The following is a 26564-nucleotide window of genomic DNA, read 5'->3' as shown; positions in this document are numbered from 1 at the left end:
AATTAGTCTAATTATTTATTTAAATCAAATCAACTCCAAAACCAGAATAAAAAAATTACCACTATTACTTTTAGGTACCAAAATGTAGAACAAATATTATCATAGTCGGACCAAATTATGTATTAAACCTATTCTAAAATCATATTATATCAAAGATAAAAAAATTTGGAACTTATTGGTGATTGATAAGTGTTTATAATTAACATGTTTGCTAACAAGGACAAAGGAAAATAACAGCAAACAAGTAATCAAGAGGAAGTTTCTTGGGTATTTGAAACCTTACAAGGCAAAGGCAATGCAAGGGAAAGAACACAAATACTGACAACTTTCAACAATCATCTCACAAAATCAGTTATGATGGCTGAAAACAGAGGGAAGACCACAACAACCATTAAAAGGAAACAGTTCCTCAAAAGACATGAGTTTTATTTCGAACCTTTTGGATTCAATGGTAGCAATATGGTTAGGCTTTGGTCGATGCCCCTGCTTTGGCAAGGTCTTCTAGTGCTTTCAAAATCTGTGGCTCGCTCAAACCTTCCAAGCGAATGCCCTTCTCGACACCCATATCTGCATCGATATCAAAGAGCATTGGTTAATTGGATGCCACAAACAGCGCAAAATTGACTAGGAGTAAAGTATAGAGTGCGCAATGAAAGCATCTCATGCTGATACTGTGGAAACTTTAATTGTCATAAACACAACACAAGGTGAAACCAGTCTCTTAGGGTGTGTTTGGTTGAGTGGAAAAATGAAAGGATAAAAGGAGGGAGTGGAAAAGCGAAAAGAAAATAAATTGAGTGCACTTGGAAGGAAAGAAAATATGAGATATGACTATTTTTCATCAAAATGCATAAAAGCATATATAAGAGGAGGGAAAATGAGAGAGGGATGTATATTAGTTCAAAATTATGTATTTTTCAAAAGTTCATTTCTATCAGTTTTCAATCCTACCAAGCAATGAATGGAAAGAAAATTATTTTTCTTTCATTTTTTCCATCTTACCTACCGAGCACACCTATGGAGAGAAAAATCAGATTTTCTATCTTTCTATTTTTCTACTCCAATTTTCCATTTCCAAAGCAGGTCTTTTTTCATACAATTGTATATTAAAATTCCCAATATCACAGGACTCGTTCAATGTTTACGGAATCTTTGCTTCTATCTCATGTACACACAGCAACAGACTCGCTCTCAAAAACACACAATGCTCAAACCACATATCTTTAATCAAGGAAGTCCGAAATCTAGGATGTTCATTTACATCAAAACATACAGGAATTTGATTGGAAAATTCTTCAAGTTCATATCCTTCTCTAATGCTTTCTTAAGTTTCTATCCGAGACTGCATCCTTTCTTCTCTTAATTCACTCCTAGACCTTATCTCTTGTATATATTATTTCACAAGCTTTAGTTCTTCATGTTTTGTAACCCCTTTTTCCCTAGAATCGCTCAATCAAATTGATCCAAAGCTCACATGATCTAGCAGCAGCCATGAAATCCCTACAATCTCACTGTTAATTTTCAGCCACTATTTTGTGATCAAATCTATAGTCTATACTGAACTAAACTCAAAATCATTCTACCACAACTATAACCTAAAACTCCCTAACTTCCCAAAGCCAACTAAATCCACTTTGGCAAATTTATCTCGAATTCGTCATATATCAGCCAAATGCCCACCAAACAGTCTATTGTGTTTTAACAACAATAGACAAAGCACAACATTTTTCATTCAAAGAGCTAGTAAATCACTAATTGCTCCCTTAAATTTTATCTGATCTCATAATTACACACCCAAGATTCTTATGATACCATAACAAAATTTAGAATCAAAACTACCTATGATACAAGTATATATATTAGCATCTTAAGTTAGCAATGCTTGGAGTACTTTGACCAACATTAGATTGCAGCCAGGGCGAAGAATTTGAAGCATTTTTGAACTAATACTTATAGACAACTAGCTATTTTTCAACAACGCATTTTTGAAAGAAACAAAAAGAGCAAATTTCAGAAGGGAAAAAAGGGAAATACCATATCTAGCCCACATTTGGGGCTCTATCCCACGGCATTCACGGATGAGGATTGGAAGCTTAGGGTTTAAAGTCTTGAGATCCTTGTAATTCTTCTCCACGAACAATCTAATACAAGAGAAAAAAAAAAGGAATTAATAATACGAATTTTGAATTTTTATTAAAAAAATTGGATTGAGCAAAGAAGCGGAAATAAACCTAGCGGGGGCACTGGCAGGAGATGTTTGGCAAAACAGAATCCGTAGCTCTTTGAGATTTCGAGATAATTGGTTCCTCCACGCCATTCGTAGTTCTTTGATGAAGAAATTTAACGATTAGGGTTCGTGAAAGTGGTGGAACGATTGAATGCAGAGAATAAAATAAAAAAACAACAGTGTATGTTAGACTGTAGAGTGATAATACAATAAGAAAAAGGTCAAATTCTACGGAAGGTCCCTATACTATAGTTTTTTGCATATTTAGCATTCCTATAATTTGTTCATTTCAAATGGCTCCACTTTTCGAAGCGTGGGTTTTCGGTATTGAGGGCAAATTTTTTTCCTGAATTCCATGAAGTAATTTAAAATATATTTTGTTATGTATAAAATATGGAGCACGCCACACATTGGGAGTGTCCTAACATGATGTAATGTTTGATTTGAAATCCAACCTCTCACCATCGTCCTGCTTGCCAACGTCCTTTCAAGGATAATTAAGGATGTGTGTCACCCCTAAAAGAGGTAACGTGTCGTCACATATGGCGCCTAGTTACCTCTAATACATCACATCAATAGATCGTACTTCATAAATACGAGAAGAAACCTCCCAATATATTTTGACTTTTTTATTTTGCAATTTGACAATTATTATTTTTAAACTGTAAAAAATTATCGAGGTGTATATCATATCATCCAATGTTCAAAAAAAATATAGGCCATGATAGATTATTTAATAAATTTAATAAAAATTATTCTCCAAATTATAAACACGCATATAAAAAGTTAAAATTATATTATAGACTAAAATTAAATCATATTATTTAATTCATAATTCAAATATGAATTAAATATGAGAAAATATTGAGAACAAAACATTGTATATTTGCAATAAAATTATTATTTTTATGGATTGATCTGATTTTATAGGTTTGACCAAGTGACCTTACACTATAATTATGGTTAAATTTAGTATCAATTTTTAATTCATATAGTACTTATTCTTTTCAAATTTTCAAATTTTAATCTTAACTCAAATTATAACAATTAAATTCGTTTTAATCTTTGAGTTATGTATTTAATTTATATTTTTAAATTTATCATTTTAATTTCTATATTTTTAAATTTAAAATCTTAATTCAAATCAGTAGTTGTCAAATATATTAACTAAATAATGTAAATTATTTGAAGTATGGCGTTAAAATAATACACATATGCTAATCTATTTACCTGATAAATTTTAAAAATAACAAAATTAAAAGACTAAACCCACAACTACAACATCTGAGTGCATTACTTGAAATAACTTATGTTCTAGTAAAAATGATACATCGACAACTTCACAGGCAAAAGTGTAGGCCCTGAAATTTTAATGACTCAAGTTCAACTCTCACCTCATCTTTAAATCCAATGATGTTGGAATTGAACCAGATTGATCGATCGGAATTATTGAACCGACTAAAAAATCAGTTGAACAAGCAATTGAACTCTTTTTTATTGAATTTCTAATATTTTTTTAATCGAACCGATCGAATTGACAAACAAATGACTTGACCGATTTGATCATCGATTCGATTTTAAAAACATTGGTTATATCCCACCATATTGGGCCATTTCCAGAACTATTCTAGTTTGGCTCCAATATGTTTCGGATATTAGTCCATAAACAATTCTAACCTCTTTTTAAAAGAATCCAAAACATTGAGCATTAATACCACAATACCACCATTTCAGCAAAAACAAGAAGTTGTTCTTTACCCATATATCTAATTCTCAAATCTAAAGCAAATTAGCAATTCAGATTGCAAAATAAAAATAATAATATAAGGGTAAAGCAAGGAACAAAAAGTTTCAAACATGGCTGAAAATCGGCTTACGCTTCAACATTTCTTGAAGAAGAAGAAGAAAAACTGGGTCGTCCTTGTCTAAATTTTGTTGAATGCAACTATGTCACAACTCTGAATATATTCATTGCGAGGCTCGACCGTCAAGTATTCTTCGATAAGGGTATCAACAGAAACAAGATCGTCAACTATTGTAAGCATGATCTGGAGCTTCTTAATCCCATATCCGACCGCAACCAATTTTGCTGCGAGTATTCGTTATGCAATTCAGCATTAATGTTAGGAAAGGATTGTAAGCATTAGCTGTGAAATCGACTCTGTTACTCGGATTCAAATGTTAGTGACAAATATGGATGTGAATATGTAGAGTAGGCTAAATTGGATTAACATACTTTCATACCTATGATGGATAGAAGTGTCGTGTGTTATCTCATAACTTCGAAAGTATCAGCATCCTATTAATCAAGTTCTTCCGTCAACTTACCTGTTAGCTTGGGTGTTATCCAGTAGCAGACCGTGATGGAAGCCACCCAAAATTTTTGAAAAATTTCATTGTCTTTTAATTTCTTTGAAAATTTTAAGTCAACACTTCTAAATTTTTCCAAATTCTCATTACTGACCCACCAATTTTTTGGAAAAAATCTAATTAAACTCCTAAATTTTAGTTAAGCTCCTCCCCCCCAAAAAAATAAAAAAAATAAAACTTAATACCAAGATCTGCCACTAGTTATCTGACCTGAGATCAAATTTAAGCATTTGCTTATCTACCACATGGACAACTTAGATTTTAACACGGTAAATCCATGCCATCCATGGTAGATTTAGACAGGCATTTAAAACCCAGATTGACATATACATCGACGAAAGGACCTAATTGATATGATACTAATATTTTAAAATTGTCAATTAAAATCTAGGTCGCAGTTTACGAGCGTATAGTGCAAATAACCCTAAAGAAAACGAAGAATTTTAAAACCAAACCGTACATGCTCCCCATAAAAGTCCAGGCATTTCAACGGATCGAACGGCTTCTTCCAACTGCTTCATGTCGGTCTCGTCATCCCATGGTTTAACATCCATCAGTACTGAAGATTTTCCACCTAAAATAACCAAAAAATACCACAAAATCAATGCATTGCAAAACATAGCATTCGAGCATAAATGTTACGGATATATATGTTCAATCAACTCGGAGGCAACGTAAGCTTAATCGACACAAGTACTAACTCTCTTTCTTCTTAGCAGACTTTTTAGCTGCTTCTCTTTCCTCTGCTGCCTTCTTATCCTCCTCTGTTTCATCGCCAAACAGATCCAAGTCATCATCGTCGTCATCCGCAGCAGGAGACTAGCAGAAAAAAAAAATTCATAAAAAAATTTAAAAATACATTAAAAAATTAGAAAACCAGTTCAACCACTAGTTTAATCAGGTTTTTTGTCCCGGATTCAAACGGTTCACTCAAGAACTGGTTCAACCCCTTTGTCTATATTGGTATATTGACTGGTCCGATTCCAACAACCATGATTAAAACTAGGCTTCATACCTCTTTTGGCCCCTGTACTATAGCTAAATTATCACTCTGGTACCTGTATTAATTTTTATCAATTTGGCCTCTACACTTATTTTTTTTAATCAGTTTGGCTCCTATACTTTCATTTTGTAGTCCCCAACTTAATCAATCAAACTAAGAAATGATTAGCCGGTTCAGTTAAATCAGTTGAGATATATTGGTTAGTCAGTTAAAACACACAGCTAGGTAGATTAAGTCAATTTTCCGATTTTAACCAAACCGATCCATTGCTCTCTAGTATCTACTAACTAAAACACCAAAATAAAGCTCTCGGATCGAACGCAGAAAGGGAAAAAACCAGACCAGACGCAATTGCCATCCCTAAAAATTTTACACAGTTGTGAGACACACACCTTAGCTTCAGCAGATTGAGCTGGATCAGCTTTGCCAGCAAGTGAAACGCCAACAGCTTTCCCAGGGAAGCTAATACATAATCCCCATTAAAGAATAACATAAGCTTTTCTAATACATAATCTTAAGATTCAGTAATAAGAAAAGAAAATTTACCTAGCAGCGAGATGGGAAGACACACAGTTATACCATTGGCTCACATTGGGAAATGAATCACCAGGATTTTTCAAAACAGCAGCATAAACTTTTATGTCATCCTTAGTCAGCTTATCCCTACAAAAAGAACCCCATAAAGATTTGATTGATAAAAGTTAAAGAAAAAAAAAGGGGTTATATGGGGAAATAGTGGGAAAAAAGTTGGGGGTAAAAATTGAAATACCCAGAGATGTAAGATTTGCCGGTGAGGAAGTCGTTAAGGGATTTAAGGCCAGATTCGGTGTGGAGATCTGAGAAAGTGACGGCCATTTATGGGGAATTTGAATAAAAAAGACGGAATTTAGGGGAAATGAGATCGAAATTTGAAGCAAAGCTGAAAAGAGGGGAGAATTGAGTGCGGGGGTTTGAGTATTTATGTGGTCAAATTATGACAAAAACCCTAGATTTCTGCAAAACGTAGAAATCTTAGATTTGTCCGTAGATCAAAGTATAGCCTCTATGATGTCAGATTCTGAATTCTTTGATTTTAATCAAGGTGTTAAAATATGCCTTTTAGGTGTCTATAATTTTCTCAAATTCAGAATTTAACCTCTATACTTTTATTTCTAAAAATTTTATCTCTTTACTTTTAAATTTCAAATCAAAGTTTAATTTTAAAGCTGTATATTTTATATTTTGAAATTAAAAAAATACTATGTAACTTAAAAAAGTCGTAATAAACTTTAATGTAACTAAATTCTTAAAAATAAAAGTATAAGAATTAAATTTTAATTTACAATGTACAAAATTTATGACATATTTTAACTTTAAATAATTTTTCTAATATTTTAATAGCCGAATCAATAATCGAACCGATCGAACATCAATTCTAGATTCAATCGTTTTGATCGGTTATATTGTTGGGCTAACAATAATAAAATAAACAATTTAAAATTTATTGAAAAATTATAAAATTGTCCCATATCGTTAGACCTAATTAATCCATATATATTAGATCAAATTTCGTTAAAATTTCATCAAATTTCTATTATTAAAATTGAATCATATATGTCAACATAAAATACACATGTTCGATTATTCCATCAACCACACCAAGTTTTAACATTAGAAATAAATGAAATTTTAACGAAAAAAACTAATTTGCTCTCCTAATTTAACATTCAAGAGCTAATTTTCCTCGAGTGAAGAAAACAAAATACAATTTAACTCTTAATATAAGAATCTTCATGATACTTTTACCTTCTATTGAGTTAGATATAAAATTAATGAAACCGAACGAAAAGAAACATATATCATTTTCTTAATCTTAGTAAAATTCATCAAAAATTGAATAACTCTTATAAAATGGTCAAATTTTATATAATTCTATTTTTAATTGAAACAATTCAATTTATACATATTTTCATACAAATCTTTGGTTATCTACAGGGAAATGCCAAAACAAATTTTTAGGGGCTGAATGAAATTTTAATTTTTTATAGTCTATATCTTTATAATTTTTAAAAGATTAAATCGAATTTTTATAATTTTAAAGGGGGTCAAAGTGCAATTGCCCCCCAATCCGCCTCTGGTTATCTATGAAATTATTGTACATTTTAAAGTGTTACAACCAGTATAATCGAAATACAAATATAAATATATATCTGAGCACAAATAGACCATGAATTAGTACAATCTAGACTACCAACGAACTAAAATCCACACATAACGGACTCGAAGACCTACGTATTGTGCATGATAAATCTCGAGCATGGATACTCAGGCCCTAGAGACTCTGCCTTCACCAACTGAAATTGTAGTACATAAACCCAAAATTCTCGAACAATATCGAATCATAGGGCTCCCACTAGATTAGCATTGCCTGCTGCAAGTCTACCAATGGTGGAACCAGCAATATATCCACCAGACCAAGCATTCTGAGAAAACAAGGATAAAACCCAATGTGATTATATGTAATAAAAACAGACCACTCTTCCCCCTCCCTGAGGGACACCGCTAGGTTGACAGCAGGGAAAGACAGTTTTTTACTAACCCCAAGCCTGACTTGACTTCCGTGTATACACATCTGAAATCCGTCATGATAGTCCTCAACCCTAACCCCCACACATTCTGTTCCAAAATTTTTGGTCTAAAACCACCCCTACCCAACCCTTGAAGTTTTAAGAAAAAAGCGACCTGATGTGCCCTGAACCCGATTTTCAAGGAGTCCTCAACCCTAACCCCACACATTCCATCCCGAAATTTTGATCTAAAACCACCCGACCCAATCCTTAAAGTTCCATCGTGCCCTGAACCTGGTTTTCAAGGAATACCCACCTTATAAGATCAAATTGGTTTTGTCAAGCATAACCTTGACGAGGTCAAAATGCCTCGGCCTATGTTACTAGAACACGAGTGAGAGTATCCGATGTATGTGTTTGACACAAGTATGGTCAGATTTTTCTAAGTTTTTTTTGTGTATTCATTAGTCATATCTCCATACCCATGTGTCGGCTTGACGGCTTTAAATTTACTTTAGATGTAGTTTTCAATTTGTTCAAAGCTCAACTACAATGGTAAAATCTACCTTCTGCATTTACAATGTTATTAGGTCCCCTAGAGATGCTACTCTGAATATAAATGTTAGCTTCCTTACCTGGAAATTGAAACCACCAGTCACCCCATCGACGTTTAGTACCTGCAATCAAGTTTCAAATTTAATCAGCGCAAGAACATCCTCAAAATTTAACGACACACACAAGGACTCACAAAACTAAGGACTCGATCGAATCTTCAGAACCATGCATGTAGTTTAACTACCTCTCCTGCAAAGTATAGATTTGGTTGAATTCTGCTTTCCATTGTATTCAGATGGATCTTCGAACAAGCAAGAAAAAATAAAGTCATATTTCTGAGATATACGGGAAAGGGACAGAGAATAAAGAAAGACAAAAAGAGTGAACCTCCGACAACGGGACTCCTCCAGCAGTGACAAATTCGTCCTTAAATTGGCCCTTCATTATAACAACAGATACATCCACTCAGAAAAATAACCAACAACAAAAAAACCGAACAGATTTAACAGGTTTAAGACATACCTTTCCTTTCACTTCAAATGTGCAATGCTTTAAGAGATTAGCAATAGAAACTATAGAACTATTCGAAACCGAAGCCCACAAAGTATCTCCGACTAAACCCTATGAATGAAAAGGGTATTGTTTATGAGTTCAACTCGAAAGCAACGGATATAAAAGACAAACTATAAACTTTTGAATCAAAACATTCACGAACCTCACGGTCTAATATATACTTCCAAAATCTCTTAACGAGTTGTAATTCCATAGGACATGAATTCAGCACCTTTTGTTTCTGGACAAAGAATCGATAAAGAAATAAACAATTTCTATTAAGCATGCTGTTACTATAGACCATCAAGCCCACAGGATCACAAGTTACATCGGATAAGTCAATATATCAACTTTAATCTAAGTGTTCGACATAGGTAGGTTCAATTTTTCTATGATTTCATGTCCCTATACCCATGTCCAGATTAGCGTCAGATATGGCTGTGGACACAGGTGGTTCGAGAAAAAGGAAGTATATTCTGATATGTTGGATAAGATCTATTATGTCGAAAACGGCTACTTTTGCAATATCAAGCATTCAAGACAAAGATCTGTTATGTTGGATAGTATAGATTATGCTATTATCCTGGTTCAAGCTGTAGATAAAAAGTCTACATGCCTCAGCATGGCATCAATATACCAAGCTGAGCTCGACTTGACTAATTATTCAGACCTTGGAATAAGATCAAATGTTAATAGAACTGATTCATGGTTCCAACTATATGCCTAAAGGTAGACAATATATGGATTCAAATTACCAGAAACCTATTTTTCTGTTGACTCAGCATGGATTTTAGATCTTCTACATGCAAATCAGGTACAAAATCCACAATCAGTTTCCCTGCATCAAAACACTATCAACTTAGGAGATCAACCATAAATTTTGTATTATGGGGCCAGGCAAAATAAAATGTACTCACCTTTGTAACCTGAGCTATACAGGTATCGAGCACCCCAAGCAGATAGCCGAAGAATTGCCGGTCCACTAAGACCCCAGTGAGTGACTAACATTGGGCCAACCTAATAGTCCGGAAATACCAGTTAGTAGTTAATACAATACAAATTATCGAGCATTAACATGCAAAAAAATCAGAATAAAACATGCCTGGGTAAGTTGAGGTATGTTCCTTTGAACATTTTCTAATTTCAGCTTCACAATAACCTTTGAAAAGGTAACCTGAGCACGTAGAAAATGAAAATGAAATAACGAATTGAGCTTTCAAGAAAATACAATAATGGACATCAATGACAAATACCATGCACGTTTATACTGAAGTCTAGAATAGCATAATTAAGGGTTTTCCAAGTCATGGAGAAAGTTACCCCTGACAACTCTACCAATTGTGCATCTTCGATCTTAAAAGTGAATAAGCTTGGAACCGGATCTACAATCGAATGACCAAGCTGAACGGCAAGATTATGACCCTGCAACATGAGCAAAAATTATTTATCAGGAAACTCGAGGCTTTACGATGAGCATGTTAATAACCATCCATCAATTTATGCACACCTGCTGGCTACTTCCACTAGCAATCAACAAATAATCAGCTTCTACAAGTTCGACAGACTTGAGTGTACGCTTCTCTATCTTGAGAAGGAATTTTCCACTAGCGCTAGCTGATGCACTGGTCACAAGCTTCCCGGTTTGCAAAGAAACTGGTCCAAGGAAACGTACCGTTTTAGCATATACAGCTACTTTAATATGCCATAAGATGTTATGTTACTCGGACTTAGATGTGAGTGTCAGATACCAGCATATGAAAGGGTCATTAGAGCGTTATAGCCCTTTACTCGTGGCTAGACATGTGCCGGAACATGGATACTCCAAGAAAATTGAAAACCGGGAACAAGATAGCCTGTTATTATGGTTAGCAGGCAGAAAGACATACCTCCCCTACACTTTGCCTCGGATAAAAGACAATCAATAACAGAAGAAGAATTATTGCTGACCGGAAACACTCTTCCATCATCCTCGGTCTGTGACAAATACATATACATTAAAAATGTGAGAAAGACAAGCAACTTTCCAATACAGATACGCATCCAACATGGGCATATTCAATTTTTCTTCGAGTTTTTTCCATGTATTTAGCAGGGCATACCTCTGTTCTCATATTTGGTCCAAATATTAATGTAACACGATATCAAACTCGAGTAGTTTAAGAAAAATAGAAGTAATAACCTTCAAATCCACCCCTTTATCAACAAACCAAGACATGGTATCTGTAGGGCCATGCACGTTGAAAAAAGAGCCTCTCAATTCTTTGTTACCTCTAGGATAATGATCTGCTAAAACCTTTTAAGGGGTTAAATTAATCTCATCATTTATTACAGAACAGAATAATCTGTCTAAAATCTAAACCTGCAAATTCCTCACTCAACTGATGAAAAAACAATATACATACATACATACATACATATATATATATATATATCTTACTAAATTGTCAGCACAATGGCCATTGGTGACATTGCACCTTCCACCCCCAGAAATTTTAACCTGCCAACAAACATAAACAGGTCAATAGCTGAAATTTTGCACATTTTATCTATGGGTGTAATTGAGCTAAGTCGAGCTTGAGCTCGACTCGAAACTCGGAGCTCGATACTCAACTTGAGCTCGATTGAACATCTACTTTTAAGCTCTAGCTCGACTCGAGATATATTAGAGCCAAGTAGCTCAATTAAGCTCCTTTTATCAATTTTCGTACTCAAGCTTGATTAAGCTCATGCATATTTGAGTTCGACTCAATAATTACTAAGCTTAATAAGGCTTACGAGCCGTTCATGTCGAATATTACTAAGCTCGAATTCCGCTTGACCAATCAGCTCAGCTCGATAATCACAAAATCAGAATTCGAGTTTCTTTTCTAGACAAACCCGAGTAGTATGTAAGCACCAATATTTCATTTACACCATATTTTCACCCAAAAAAAATAAGACATTAAAACAGACTAAAAACCTTTGATAAAAGCTTTCCTTTCTCAATGACCAAAACATTAAGATTGGAAGCAACAGTTTTAGCTCTAATTGCCCCATAAACTCCGGCGGCTCCACCACCCACAACCACCAACAGCTCCTCCGCACTTAGCTTTCAATATCAAAAATCAAAACAATAAGAAAAGCCCAACAAAAGAAAAACAAATATGACAAAAAACAATGAAAAGAACAGCATAAACGTTTCGTTACTTTCTGGGGTTTGTCTCCGGGGATGGAAGCTGTGGTAAATTTCGTTGTATTGGCTTTGGGAGCTAAAAATAGATAGCCATGGTTGTTTTTAGCTCTGGTAGATGCGGTTCTCGAAGTGAAACTCAAATGGAATCTGAGGAAGTAACGCGGCAAAGTGAAGCTCATGCTGGTTTCCCGGATTGAAAATAAATAAATAAGTAAATGAAAATTGAAAAATCATACGTATCGGCGCTGGTGACGACGTTGGGTTAGTGAAAAATGGATATTGTAAAATCATCACAATTTTAATTGTTTAATCTCATTGGGTATAATTCGGATGCTAGTCCCTGTACTCTTTGCAAATTTAATATTTAGTCTTTTTAGTTTTAATTCCAAAAATTTAATCCATGTGCTCTTTTGATTTAGGTTAAACTACAGAATTAGTTACTTAACTTTCGTAAGTTTTTATTTTAGGCTCCAAAAATAAATAAAAAAATTACAAATTGGGCAATGCCGTTAACAACCGTTTTCATTTTAGTGACCCAACTTTAATAAATTTTTAATGTTATTGTACACTCATTTTGATCCCAAATTTAGAAGTGAAAAGTTTAAAACGCAAGACCATCATTTATATTTACTTATTTTGCCTCCTACGAGTGTAATATTGGTCACATAAATAATTTTTTTAATTTTAAAATGTCATGTAATACAATTAAGCGAAATCCCATGACAATGTTATCAATTGATTTTAATTATTAAATCGAAATAGGTATAGGAATTAATTTTTTAGGATTAAATGAATTAAATTTCAATATGTGTGAAAAGTAGACGTGATTATGGGCTAATCTTAGTTCTAAATAAATTTCAAGTCTGGACATGTTTCCAGGTCAACCCAGTACACTTCAAAAGTCCATTTTATTGTTCAGAAAATATTTAAAATAGTCATCAATTGAGATTTTATCTCCTAATTTTGACGAGAGCCCTAGTGCTTGTAACTGTTTGAATAAGTAGTAAATTCATGACCAACCATACATAGTGCACGACTACTTGCTAATGAAATGTGGAGATTTGCGCTTGGTTGGGGTTTGAGCCTATGCCCTACATCATAGTTGGAATTTGTGGGCAGCCATGCTTTCAACTTTGATGATAGCTTGAGTATTTGATGAAAATTATTAAAGTTAACATTTTAAAGATTTTTATGAGTGTAGAGATGAAATCTTTTGTTTAAAGTTGAGCCACAAACGTGAAAGATAATTTTCACGTCATTTTTTAAACAATTAATAATAATTATGTTAAAATTTAGTTTTATTTAATTCTTTTCAATAATATAGGACTAATTTGATTCAATCCCATATTAGAGGGACCTAATCAATACTTTCACTTTTATATATATACCAGATGCCAAAAGCAATTGGGCTTTAAAGAAGAAACTTTGAGTTGGACTATAGCATAAAATCCTTGTCCTTTTCCCCTTTTTAGCCCAAAAAGCTCAAACCCAGCCCAAAAATGGCCGCCGCTTGTCCCTCGCACAGTACTTTTAATAACCCTAGTACCAGCAACTCTTTATATTAGTTACATTTTACGCAAAAAACCCTAAAATCCTCTTGAGCTGCCGCAGCTGAGATCCGACACTCCACATCGCAGGTACTCGCGTTGATCCATTTATCTCACTAAACCCTCCATGGATTCAATGTTTAAAATCTTATTAACTATTCATTACTTTCTGCATTGATATTGCTTTATCAGTTAATGAAATCACTCGGCACTCCCTCAATTTCCATTATTAGTTGAAATAGGTTTTCTCTGTTCATATAAATATATATATTTAAGATTTCATTCTGTGACAAGATAAATTAAGAGAACCCATTTATTGATTGTAGTTTAGGGTTTATGTTTTGAGCTTTTTATTGTTTGGAATTATTAGATATTATGTGGCATTTGTTTTCTAATTTGATTTCTTTTTTTGTGTGTAGCAATGGGTGAGGAAGTAAAGGCTTTGGTTCCTGAGTCACTGTTGAAGAAGAACAAGAGGAATGAAGAATGGGAGCTTGCCAAAAAGCAGGAGCTCGAAGCCGCGAAGAAGAAGAAAGTCGAGAACCGGAAGTTGATTTTCAACAGGGCTAAGCAATATGCAAAGGAGTACGAGGCTCAGGTATATATGTTATGAATTCATGATGTTCTGTTTCGGATTTATGTAAATATATGTTCCATCAAACCGTTGAAGTGTCTGAATCATTTTTTTGTGTGTGTGGTGGGTAATTGGTAGGAAAAAGAGTTGATTCAATTGAAGCGGGAGGCGAAGTTGAAAGGAGGATTCTATGTTGATCCAGAAGCTAAGCTTTTGTTCATTGTTAGAATCCGCGGGTATGTGTTTCTTGTGGCATTGTATCATGGGGTTTTATTAACCGAAACTTTAAATATTAACATGTTATGTAAATCTTTGTTTTCAGTATCAATGCCATGCACCCAAGGACCAGAAAGATCTTGCAGCTCCTACGTTTGAGACAGGTACTTACCGGATCTTCAGAGAAATATGGTTTGTGAGAATCAATTCCCCATTTTTCTCGTGTCTTGATTTGATATTTAAACATGATTATGGTGTTTGTATAATTCGAAGTGGTTGATACTTTGGATGATTTCTCATTGTGATTGTGTTAACGCAAATTTAATGTGCTTGCTTGTAATTACTAACTTACCGTCAGACTGGCACATTTTGATATGAACTTACAGTTGTTAATGGATTCAGAAATTAATTTTTCTTATATCAAAACCTGAATCTGAATTGTTGTGTTTTCTCTTTTATCAAATACAGATTTTCAATGGTGTTTTTCTTAAAGTGAACAAGGCAACAATGAACATGCTTCACCTTGTTGAACCTTATGTGACTTATGGGTATAACAGCATCCTCTCTTTCTATCCTAGTAGTTTTATATACTTGCCCTATCTTACTTCTAAACAACGTATGCTTCTAGATACCCGAATCTCAAGAGTGTTAGGGAACTCATTTACAAAAGAGGTTTTGGAAAGTTGAACAAGCAACGAGTTGCCTTGACCGACAACGCAATTGTTGAGCAGGTTTGTATCGTTTTTTGCATTCACAACTTCATGTTGGATAGTTTTTGCATTCAGAACTTATCCTCACATATCCTTGCATCCATGTTTGGATGTGTGCCATATACTAACAAAAACGATGACGAAGCATGCTTTTGATCGCGAATTGTATTTTTTAGGCACTAGGCAAGTTCGGCATCATTTGTGTTGAAGATCTTATCCATGAGATAATGACTGTGGGACCTCATTTCAAGGAAGCCAACAACTTCCTTTGGCCATTTAAGCTTAAGGCACCATTGGGTGGTCTGAAGAAGAAGAGGAACCATTATGTCGAAGGTGGAGATGCCGGCAACCGTGAGAATTACATCAACGAATTAATTAGGAGAATGAATTAAAAAACCAAACTTGGGTTTTGTTTAAAAAAACTAGTGGTTGATGTCTTTTTTGGTTTATTTTGTAAGGGATTCTGATGTTAATTTCTGTTGGAAGTTGGAATCACTTTTTTGTTATCGGAGACGCGAATATTTTTGCTTTGTGTTGCCAGTGTTATACTTTGTGACCGAGAGCTTTCTCAAAGTTCTTTTGGTTTAGAATTTATTACTAATATGTTTTTTATTGGTCAATTTATGGTTTTTGCCCTTCTAGCTCAAATAATTATATTAATGTGATTTTTGAAAAAAAAAGTACTTTGAATTGGTTAAAATTTTGATTTAAACTAATTTAAATATTTAATTAAATAATATTTAATAATTTTATCAAATTTAAGTTAATTTAAGCATTTATTTTTATTTATGATTTATAAAATGATATTTATGTTTTTTTATATTTTCCTTGGTATTTTTAATTTTAAAAGTTGAATCAACAACTGATGTTTTGATGGATTGATCAGTTAGATTATCCATCAATATTGAAATAATTAATGTTAATTAATTTAAATAAACTAAAATATATTAAATTATATCAATTTTAAATTCAAGTATAAATGAAATTATGAAAGAGCAAAATTATTATTTGGAGAATGTAGTCAGGGTCAAAATATAGGATCAACTATTTGATCCGTTAATTGAATAAATAAAATATTAAATTCATTATTCGAATTAAAACCAATGATAATAAATAAATATTTAGAAGTTAATATATTTTTTAATTCTCAAATAATTATAAAATATTTGTGAATATTCAAATTTGCATTCTAAATGATTAATTTTAAATTTTAGTAATTAAATTTATAGTTGTACTTTCTAAATGGTTTGAAATTTGAAATTTGAAATAATTTGGTGCGCTGCGAAAGTATTTGAAAATTTTTAAGTTGATATAATGCCATTTTAACTATTAAATAGGAGAATGAACGTGTTTTAACTTGTTTGAACTCACGTCCTCCTGCACTAATAAAAACACTAATATCAACAAAGCTAAGACTCAATCGGCAAAAAATATTTTTTAAACATATATATATATATGGTATACTATTTTCTTACTCTTCTTTTTCAAAATTTCATATTAAATAATCTATTTACATTCCCAATTTAAATTTTAGTAGTAGTAAATCAACTATTTATAATTTTTATCATCCAATTATGAAAAGTTACAAAATTGTCACTCAATTATTCAATTTTGTTCTTTTTATCACCAATGGTTTAACAGTGACAACTTTTAAAATTGGCATAACAACAACTTTAACCCTCAATATTTATGCATTGTAATTTGATCATTATTGCAACTCTGCTTTTCTTTATGACCCTTTCACTTTATTAGCTAAATTTGATTGATTATATACAAAGAAAATGAAAACACCCAAAATATCCACGATAATTATTTTCATTGTTTCTCATTCTTTTAAATTTAACCTTCAATGTCACAAAAAGAAAAAAAGAGAGAAAATTGCAAAAGAAAAAAAACAAAATGTAAATGTTGAGAGTTAATTTTTTAGAATCAATACTAAATTGACATAATTTATAAATATTTGAGGATTAAAATGCTATTATGCAAGTTTTAAAGGCTGCCAGCCTGCCACCGTTAGCAAGTACAACGAAATATATATTTGTAACTTTTAATAATGGGATGATAAAAAGAAATATATATTGTTGGCAAGTACAACGAAGATAAAATATATTTTATAGCTAATGCTATTATATATTTGTATTTTTATAGAATTGAGATTTAGTCCATGTATTTTGAAAGTTAAAATTTTAATTTTTTATTTTTAATTTAAAAATTAGTCTAATTATTATCATCGTTGATAATTTTCATTAAAATTCATCAATTTAATATGTTTATTGTTCATCAACTATACAAATTTTGATGAAAAATACTTACGCTTTCAACTATTGGACTGAGATTAAAAAAAAAGAGTTAAATTTTAAATATTTAATTATAGGGACTAAATCTAAAATTCTATCAAAGTACAGGTACTATATTAGCATATTTTAACCTAAAAAAGTGAGGGCCGTAGACTGGACGGCAACTTCTTCTCTTCGTCTTTTTGCTTTCACCTTTTTCTAAAAAGGCAGGAAAAAAAACCTGCTACTCTTATTTATTTTCCTTTTATTTTATTTGTCAATTATTTTTATTATTTTTTGTAGATAATCCAAAGCTTCCTTTCCATTTCAATCTACTTGATCCAACAATCTAATTCCTCTATTTAATTTCCCCTTTTTTCCTCACATTTTTTATGATCTGTAAGTTCCAATTCTCAAAATTTCCCCTTTCTTTTTTAACTTTTTTTTTCTCGAATTAGGGTTTCGGATAACCAAATATTCTCTCTCTCATTCCCCCCTTATTTCCTCTACTTTGTAGGTGTTTAATGTGGTGTTTTTATTTGGTTGGCGTTTAGAAAAAAATGTATTTAAAAAAATACTTGGGATAACTGAACTTGAAATTATCTGATTAAAATTGGTTTTTTTTTTCTAGTTAGATGTTTGGCAACTAATTTGATAATTATTTCATCTTATAGATTCAATTTAGGTTGGTTGATACTTGATAGTGACTGACATTTTTGGTTTAAGCTGTTAACAAGTCATTTTTCGTAATGATTTTTTTTTCATGCTTAATACTTTCATGGTAGTTTAAATTCCTTTTTCTTTTTCAAAACCCAAACATTATTATTATTGTTTTTGTGATCTTAACAGAGTTTTTTAGTTTCAGAGCAATGACGAGGATAAGTCGGACTTTTGGTGATACAGTGCAAAAGGAAGCAGTTCCAGCTGTCTCAGCTGATGTAATATTTGCTTCGACATCGAGTCGGTTTCCCAGTTACAGAATTGGGTCAAATAATCAGATCATTGATGCCAAAGAAAATCCTAAAGTTTTGTCTATGAAGGAGGTTGTGGCACGTGAGACCGCGTTGTTGTTGGAGCAGCAACAACGCCTCTCGGTTCGTGATCTTGCTAGTAAATTCGAGAAAGGGCTAGCTGCTGCTGCTAAGTTATCTGAAGAGGTCAAATTCATTCTATTGTCATTTATTTATACAAGTTTGCTTAATATTAGATTGATGTATTTTAGCCTTATGATGAATCCTTGGAATAGGTTGTTTGAATCTACTTATAAGTTGGTTTGTATTTTACTTTAATATTGAAAGCTTAGCTCTATTTTTCATGAGTGTCGCTAAGATGAAAAAACAGTAACTTTTGTTTTATGTGTTAGTATCATTCTGTCATGCATCTTAGAGTATCACTGATTGAAGAAATAGGTGGGTTGAAAGCAGGGGCGAAGCCATAAATATTTTTAGGGGGGCCGGAACGGAATTATAAATTTTTTGAGAGATTGAAATGTAATTTTATCATGTATTGATCTATATTTCCATCATTTTTTAAGGGACTAAACAGAATTTTTGCATATTTTAGGGGGGCAAAGTGCAATTTTACTATGGATTAACTTGAAATTTTATTATTTCTAAAGGGACTGAATTGAATATTTTTCATTTTTAAGAGAGGGGGGGGGGTGCGCAAGGCCCCTGCCACCCCCCCTGGTGTCGCCTCTGGTTGAATGAGTAATCTGGTCATGCAAGTAATTCTTCTATCTGTGTTTGTTGTTTCTATTCACAGTTGAGGTTGGTTGAAATAGCAAATTTCTTTTTCACGGCTATTATCATTTTGTTATGCATGTTAGGTGGCTGAGTACTGTTAATGCAAGTGATTGTACTATCTGTGTTCGTTGATTCTATTCACAGTTGAGAAGCCTCGGGACTATTATTTCTAATTAATCTGGATTGTCATGTGAAGAAATTTAAGCTAGTCCTTTATTGGATTCAGGCTAAACTCAGAGAGGCTGCTTCACTGGAGAAACATGTTCTTTTGAAGAAGCTCAGAGATGCCCTGGAATCTTTAAAAGGACGTGTGGCTGGAAGAAACAAGGATGATGTAGTGGAAGCTATTGCCATGGTTAGTGTGTTGCTCTTTTGCTTCTACCAGTGAATTTATTACCCATAAAGATATAAAAGTGATGCCATAACATGTATTACTAGGTTTTAATTCAATAAAACCTTGCTATCAGTCTTCCTGCATTGAGAAATAACTTCCATGGTGAAAGATGAGGAAAAAAAATGCCATAACTTTAAGGACATGATTGCCAATTTGTTGTGTTTTGTTGGCTTTGTTAGGTTCGAGGATGTTATTATCATTTGTATAAACACTGTTCCATGTTGTAAATTATCGGTAAAACACTAGGGCAGGAACTTAATTTACCCTTAAATATGATATGTTGTATCCATCACTGCCTTGTAGTAAAGAAGGATTTGGTTTTAGAAAAAGAATGGCAAGTGTATGTTTATCTTCTGCCTTCTGTAATAATGATTCCAGTCCTAAAGTTATCATTTACAGTATGGTAGTATGAAACCAACTTCATTTTCTGGAAGAAAATTGTTCACATTCTTTGAATATATCAGCTTTGAGGATGCATGTCTTCCCCCAACCTTTGGGGTGGAGAAATGGATAAAGGCAAGAAACAAAAGGGAAAAATATTTAAATGCTTGCAGGGGCGAACCCAGAATTTTTTTGGGGGAGCTGGAACTGAATTATAAAATTTTGAGAGATCGAAATGTAATTTTATCATGTCTAAATTTATAATTCCATCATTTTTTAAGGGACCAAACATGATTTTTTCATATTGGGGGGCAAAAAGCAATTTTACCATGGACTAACTTGTAATTTTATTATTTCTAATGGGACTAAATTGAAAATTTTCATTTTTAGGGGGGTTGGGGGCACGTTGCCTTTGAATGCTTGAAATGTTGTCTTTGACCCCTGGTTATATCTTTCCCCATTGGCACGGTTCCTCTATAAGTATCTTTTTGGATTCTTGGTTGATTGATGTAGATTGGCTGCCAACTTTCAAGTGAGGCAAAAATGACTTTTGAATTATGGTTGCTAATCCAGGTGGAAGCTCTAGCTGTTCAGCTGACTCAAAGAGAAGGAGAGTTGATTCAAGAAAAGGCAGAAGTAAAGAAACTAGCAAATTTCCTTAAGCAGGTAATATAGCTTATGATTAATGCTGGCTGGTTTCCTTTTGAAACTACCAAAAATGCCTTGACCCTGCGTCCCTGACAACCTTTACTTTTGCATGCTTGTGTCTCCAAATAGGCTTCTCAAGATGCTAAGAAACTTGTCGATGAGGAAAGAGCTTTTGCTCGTGCTGAAATTGAGAATGCAAGAGCAGCTGTTCAGAGAGTAGAAGAGGCCCTTCAGGAGCATGAAAAGATGTCTCGAGCTACAGGCAAACAGGTTTTTGTTTTTTTAATATTCTGTTTATCGACTTTCAAAGTTCTGTAATGTGAAATTTGCTTTGTTAAAGATCAACCTGCTAAATGCAGCTATCTCTATGCTGATACTCTTGTCATTCCACATTGCATTAAACTGTTAAAATATCTATTGATTAGACATATGTTAATTTGACTATCTGTTAATAAAAAAAATCATATTTATGCTGTTCTATTGTCATTCTCTCATGTAGCAGTGTTGCAGTTTTTGAACAAATATTAGCATGGATTTCAGGATTTGGAAGAATTAATGAAGGAAGTTCAAGAGGCCAGACGGATCATAATGCTGCACCAACCAAGCAAGGTTTGACTAAGATCTGTTACTGATTTTTGTACTCTTTTTTCTATCATTAATATTCAAAAACCTTCTTTCAAATTACTATAAGTCACTTGTGTGTTTATAGCATGCTGCTGTCTCAATTTTTTTGGTCCATGGAAATTGGTTAATTTCTTTCCATGATTCAAGTTGTATGTGGCTAGTCTAGAAGCCTCATCTAACATACAGATGCTTTGCAGCATGGCAGATCAAATTAACACCATTTCTGCAAGTTGCTTATTTCGTTCTTTTTTCCTAGTTGAAGTAGTGAAGGATTAAACTAGTAGCCATATGCAGGTTATGGATATGGAACACGAGCTGTGTGCATTAAGGATTCAACTCGCAGAGAAATCTAAGCGTTCCCTGCTGCTTCAAAAAGAGGTTTTCCTTTTACCTCTTAATTCCATTTAGTTTTTCAGTTTTCTTTAGCCATTCTATTAAAATTCATCCTTAGTAGATTATTTCCCTGAATTATGCACTAGTAGATTATTTCCCTGAATTATGCACCAGCTCCTAAGTTCGTAATATAGTTATTCCATTTCGGATACAGATAATTAATGAGTTTGTGTGGAATGAACTGGCACATATTATAGTTCCATTCTTTTTCTTTAATCTCTCACTTGTTTAACCTTCTGCTTTCCTTAACCTATTTTTTTGCAGCTAGCAAGAAGCAAGGGAGTCAAGGATAATTTATCTAATTTATATGAATTGGATGGCGCTGAAACTTTAGGTTCATATTTGAGGATCAAACCTTGTTCTGATATTGCTCCCGAACTTTCGAAATGTTCAATTCAGTGGTATCGTGTTTCATCTGAAGGTGGCAAAAAAGAGCTTATATCAGGTAATGTTTTATATTATTAGGAGGGGCTGTCTTCATTGCTGATTGCCGTTAATCAATATGTTTAAATTTGTTGCCTGTAGTGCAATATTTAATTAGGTTGTTAGCGGTAAAAGTGCCATGGAAGTCCCTTTACTACGAATCAGGTTGCATTTTGCTCCCTTTACTCAAAAAATGAGCAAATTAGTCCCTGTATGTTAAATTAAAGCGCCAACTAGTCCTTTTAGTTAAAATATTTATCTATTTTTACTGTTAAAAATTGGCGTAGCTGACACATGGCTTTGTCACATGTACCTCATGGCAATGTACAAAGACCAGTTCTTAACGGTAGAAATGGATGAATTTTTTAACAGTACCAGTTTGTTCTTTGATTTAACATACAAAGATTATTATTATTATTATTATTTTTAGTAGAGGAGGCAAAATGCACTCCGACTCCTAGTACAATGGCCTCCTGGGTACTTTTACCGGTTGTTAGCCAATTGTCATGTTAACACTTCCTATTCCTTGAAGCTAAACACCTTTGTGGACATAGAAATAACTTTTGTTGATTTATTTAATTAAGGTTGTAGGTAAAGTATGCAAAATATTGTTCTCCATGTTCAAGTATCCCATTAGCCATTAAGTGGTCTGAACGCATATATTATCCAATGGGAAAACATGTTATTTATGATACTGAAAATCGAATAGTTTATCATAGGAGAAAGAAGACTAAGTCATGGATGAATTGAGAACATTAATGAAGTAACCATTACTAGATCAAGATGCTAATATCCGACTGTTGTGGGCAATGAATGATCTTTTCTTTTTCCTTTTTGGATCTGATTTCGTTCATCTACCTTGCTATATCCAGGTGCTTGCAAATCTGTTTATGCTCCAGAGCCTTTTGACGTTGGTCGAAGCCTGCAGGCTGAGATTATTTATGATGGCCAGCTGATCAAATTGACTACTACTGGTGCCATTGATCCAGGTTTGCTATTGGCTTTTCTATGGCTAATTATTATTATTTTTTAAAAACCTTGTTTTACAAGTTTTTTGTATTTTATTTCTCCTTATTTGTTCAAATTTATAACTTTAGTTTCTTTATTGGTAAATGCAGCTGCGGGTTTGGGAAACTATGTGGAGGCACTTGTGCGGAAACACGATGTTGAATTCAATGTATGATTTCCTACTTTAAAATGTCCTCCTGTATATAGCTAAATGTATAGTAGACTTTATTTTTCAGGATTGACTTGGATTTGGTCATTGATTCTTTTAGCTAAACTTCTTGTCCTTGTTAGAAATTTGAACCCTAAACAATCCCTTGTACCTTGAAACCTTAAAATTTTAGAAAAATAGTGTTGAATTTTGAACCATAAGCAATCCCTCAGACCTCTTTGTCATTAACCCTTCTCATTGACTAAATAGGCTCTATTATCTTACTGGATAGATCAAAATATGTTACTTGTATTTGGTGAAAATTTAACTATTTAGTCCTTTGTTTTTGCTTTTTATTGATGTTTATAGGGAGTTGTTCCCTAAATGAATGGATCGCAAAAATGTTTCCCATGTCTTCTGTAAAGATTTTTAACAATCTATTTCGGCTTCTAATATTTTATATCATCACCGTTATACTATTTTGCAGGTCATTGTTACCCAAATGAATGGTGTAGATCAACCATCAGAATCCATTCATGTACTACATGTAGGAAAGATGAGGATGAAGCTACGTAAAGGAAAGACTGCAATTGCTAAAGAGTATTATTCCAGTGCAATGCAGGTACCAAGTCTCGTAAATTCTCATTAAAAAGAAATGCTTTGATGTTTCTCTAATGGGAAAAGCGAAAAACGGAGAAATATTCGCTCTGAAGATAGTTCTGCGAATATCCTTTACGTTGTTTCTTTTTTCTATTGGGTTTTATTTTTTAGAAGAAATTTACTGAATAGTTTGAAAAAAGAATAAAGAAAAGGAATAGAACGAGAATTGCATGCAACCACATCGATACGAAACATGACATTTCTGATACATTCATATCCGTTGCACATAACTTTGTTTAGTTTCTCATATGTTATGATTATGCTTTAGCTCTGTGGAGTCCGAGGTGGCGGAAACGCTGCCACTCAGGCATTGTTTTGGCTAGCAAAGAAAGGATTTTCGGTTGTATTAGCATTTGAATCAGAGAGAGATCGAAATGCAGCCATCATGCTTGCCCGGAGATTTGCTTTTGACTGCAATGTAAGTAGTAGTTCTCCAAATTCTTGCTTGTAAACATTCATCATGTTTTGAATACAAACCAATGAAATCCATTCAATTTGCTCACCACGTTTTTCTTTCCGCTGCTAAACAAATCTTCCAGATCATGCTCGCCGGTCCAGACGATAGAACTTCATTAGAAACCTAACAGTCCTCCTCCCGGGTTTTACTAATTGTAAGTATGTTGAGCTTTTAACGATTATCATGTACCATAAGTTTGTACTAGTAGGACATGATTGTTTTGATTCTGCATTGGTGTTTTTCATCTTTTTTTCCCGCTTAAAAATACCAAGGCATTGTTTTTTTTTTTGTTGTTGTTGTTGTTGTTTGCCTTTTGAATTGACTAAATCTATTTAGGACAAACAATGTCTGAATGTCGATGTCGGTGTTTCGACCATGCCTAACTTGAGTTTTTCCTCAGGTTCTATGTATTCCCTGTTTGCCATGACAATGATGTTATGTATATTATTGCACCACCTTGTTAGGTTTTTTCAATGTACCACCATTGAGATATCTTCTTACCGAACGAATATCAAACTTAATGTCATTTTTTACGGATAGATAGTTGTTTGTATGAACCAATTGATTTAAATTTCGTGTACGATTTAGATTGGAAGGTTTATCCCTTAGCTAGATTTTTTTTTTTAAACTATAAATAGAAAAACAGCAGTTCGATAGTCAAGATCCCTACCCACTCTTTGTTTGTTTATAGGTTTAAAAAAGGGGGAAAAAGTGCTTCCTTCTTGCAAATCTCAATATGTCAGACTCAAATCTGATTTTTAATTTAATTTTATTCATTGAGTTTGTCTAAAGGGTTGTTTAATTTATTTCATCTATTATGCTTCTATTTCTTAATCTTAAAAAGGAGGTTTTAGATTAGTTTTGGCTTAATGATAAATTTGACTGCTAACGTTTATATGTTTTGTTAAAATGATTTTAATTGTATTTTGAGGTTTTTTAGTCATTAACCTTTATTATTTTTTCAATCTGTTTTTTAACAGATTTAATGAATAAATTCAAAGTTTCAATTTTTTTTTCAAAAGGTTTTAATCTTTCATATGTTTATTATACATTTATTTACTAAGAAGGTTTTTACGGTTAATTTTATTAGATAATTATGTTTATTTTTTAAAATTAAGAGTTATTTTTAATTTAATGTATTATTTATTTATTTTATTATTTTTTCACATGTAATTATCTTATTGGGTTATCTTAGTAATAAATTACATCATTAAAATATTTCACATATGAATTTTACATCATCTCTATTAATTTTTTAACGGTACTTTCATTAAATATGTTAAAAAAGCATATTGAAAAAAAACAAAAGTTAATGGAAAAAAGTTTAAAAGTACAATTAAAATTATTTTGACAAAATATGCAAATATTAGAGGCTAATTCTGTCATTAAGGCTTTACTCTTAAAGAATCAAGTTGGGTATTGTTGACTATGGTCTTACTCTATGGAGAGTATAGACAATTTAAAAGGACAAAAGATAATTTTATAATTATATTAATTTTTAATTCACCAAGCGACTTAACACTCCCTACCCGTGTAAATAAAAATAGTGTTTAATTTAAGTATAAATATGCTTCATGTCATGTAAATAAAATTTGGATTTAATTTATGGTCTTTACAATTAAACAAATGTATTTTCATGTCAAACTTGAGCTTAATAGTTAAACTGACAAAAGACTATAACTAATATGATAGAAAGGACTCAATTAAAACGTTTTAGGATCAATTTAGAATTAAATCTATTGTTTGAAGACCTATAATAGAATTAACCAAAAATATTAGCATTAAGGTTTTCCAAATCAAACCATGTTTCTGAAACATGATTTCAAGTCAAAAACAATAGTAAGAAAGGACTTTTTTTTAATCAAACAATGTTTTTATAGTGAGATTTTAACACAAGTTAAAACGTCAAAGCTTTTACTTTTAAGTGCTTTTGGC

General features: G+C 32.8%; 5 protein-coding genes across 10 annotated transcripts; 2 read left to right on the top strand and 3 right to left on the bottom strand.

Moving 5' to 3' along the window:
• Window positions 1–156: 156 nt before the first annotated feature.
• LOC105781783 (NADH dehydrogenase [ubiquinone] 1 alpha subcomplex subunit 2) lies at window positions 157–2399 on the bottom strand. The gene is made up of 3 exons (XM_012606310.2): window positions 2232–2399; window positions 2035–2141; window positions 157–567 (listed from the first exon to the last, which is right to left on the bottom strand). The coding sequence occupies exons 1-3, from the start codon at window positions 2315–2317 to the stop codon at window positions 464–466; spliced, it is 297 nt and encodes a 98-aa protein (XP_012461764.1). The 5' UTR covers window positions 2318–2399; the 3' UTR covers window positions 157–463.
• A 1508-nt stretch (window positions 2400–3907) lies between these two features.
• LOC105781782 (elongation factor 1-beta 2) lies at window positions 3908–6655 on the bottom strand. Its single transcript, XM_012606309.2, has 6 exons — window positions 6370–6655; window positions 6147–6263; window positions 5993–6062; window positions 5299–5416; window positions 5058–5171; window positions 3908–4316 (listed from the first exon to the last, which is right to left on the bottom strand). The coding sequence occupies exons 1-6, from the start codon at window positions 6453–6455 to the stop codon at window positions 4153–4155; spliced, it is 669 nt and encodes a 222-aa protein (XP_012461763.1). The 5' UTR covers window positions 6456–6655; the 3' UTR covers window positions 3908–4152.
• A 1008-nt stretch (window positions 6656–7663) lies between these two features.
• On the bottom strand, window positions 7664–12655 carry LOC105781778 (hypothetical protein). 4 transcript variants are annotated; one of them, XM_012606302.2, is made up of 16 exons: window positions 12440–12655; window positions 12213–12341; window positions 11691–11750; window positions 11433–11546; window positions 11140–11227; window positions 10761–10906; window positions 10574–10675; window positions 10356–10427; window positions 10171–10270; window positions 10009–10091; window positions 9417–9494; window positions 9224–9322; window positions 9089–9139; window positions 8946–9002; window positions 8782–8823; window positions 7664–8062 (listed from the first exon to the last, which is right to left on the bottom strand). In XM_012606302.2, exons 1-16 carry the CDS (start codon window positions 12602–12604, stop codon window positions 7979–7981), a joined length of 1470 nt encoding a protein of 489 aa, XP_012461756.1. In that variant the 5' UTR covers window positions 12605–12655; the 3' UTR covers window positions 7664–7978. The 4 variants fall into 4 exon arrangements, with proteins under 4 accessions (XP_012461756.1, XP_052482828.1, XP_052482829.1 ...); XM_052626868.1 differs by lacking the exon at window positions 9417–9494; XM_052626869.1 differs by lacking the exon at window positions 11433–11546.
• Window positions 12656–13919: 1264 nt separating this feature from the next.
• Window positions 13920–16092, top strand: LOC105781779 (60S ribosomal protein L7-4). Its single transcript, XM_012606307.2, has 7 exons — window positions 13920–14062; window positions 14392–14570; window positions 14685–14782; window positions 14869–14926; window positions 15231–15310; window positions 15391–15493; window positions 15649–16092. The coding sequence occupies exons 2-7, from the start codon at window positions 14394–14396 to the stop codon at window positions 15862–15864; spliced, it is 732 nt and encodes a 243-aa protein (XP_012461761.1). The 5' UTR covers window positions 13920–14062; window positions 14392–14393; the 3' UTR covers window positions 15865–16092.
• Window positions 16093–17982: 1890 nt separating this feature from the next.
• Window positions 17983–25103, top strand: LOC105781777 (stomatal closure-related actin-binding protein 1). 3 transcript variants are annotated; one of them, XM_052626659.1, is made up of 14 exons: window positions 17983–18147; window positions 18608–18905; window positions 19720–19848; window positions 20842–20934; window positions 21046–21186; window positions 21457–21525; window positions 21835–21918; window positions 22198–22378; window positions 23229–23345; window positions 23475–23533; window positions 24000–24134; window positions 24441–24590; window positions 24712–24783; window positions 25030–25103. In XM_052626659.1, the coding sequence occupies exons 2-13, from the start codon at window positions 18618–18620 to the stop codon at window positions 24754–24756; spliced, it is 1491 nt and encodes a 496-aa protein (XP_052482619.1). In that variant the 5' UTR covers window positions 17983–18147; window positions 18608–18617; the 3' UTR covers window positions 24757–24783; window positions 25030–25103. The 3 variants fall into 3 exon arrangements, with proteins under 3 accessions (XP_052482619.1, XP_012461750.1, XP_012461752.1); XM_012606296.2 differs by having other exon boundaries at window positions 24712–25103; XM_012606298.2 differs by having other exon boundaries at window positions 17984–18147; window positions 18614–18905; window positions 24712–25103.
• Window positions 25104–26564: the final 1461 nt, after the last annotated feature.

Source organism: Gossypium raimondii, chromosome 13 (assembly GCF_025698545.1).
Source record: "Gossypium raimondii isolate GPD5lz chromosome 13, ASM2569854v1, whole genome shotgun sequence".
NCBI lineage: Eukaryota > Viridiplantae > Streptophyta > Magnoliopsida > Malvales > Malvaceae > Gossypium > Gossypium raimondii.
Note: the sequence above shows the minus strand (reverse complement) of the source record. Positions and strands in the feature narration are given on the sequence as shown.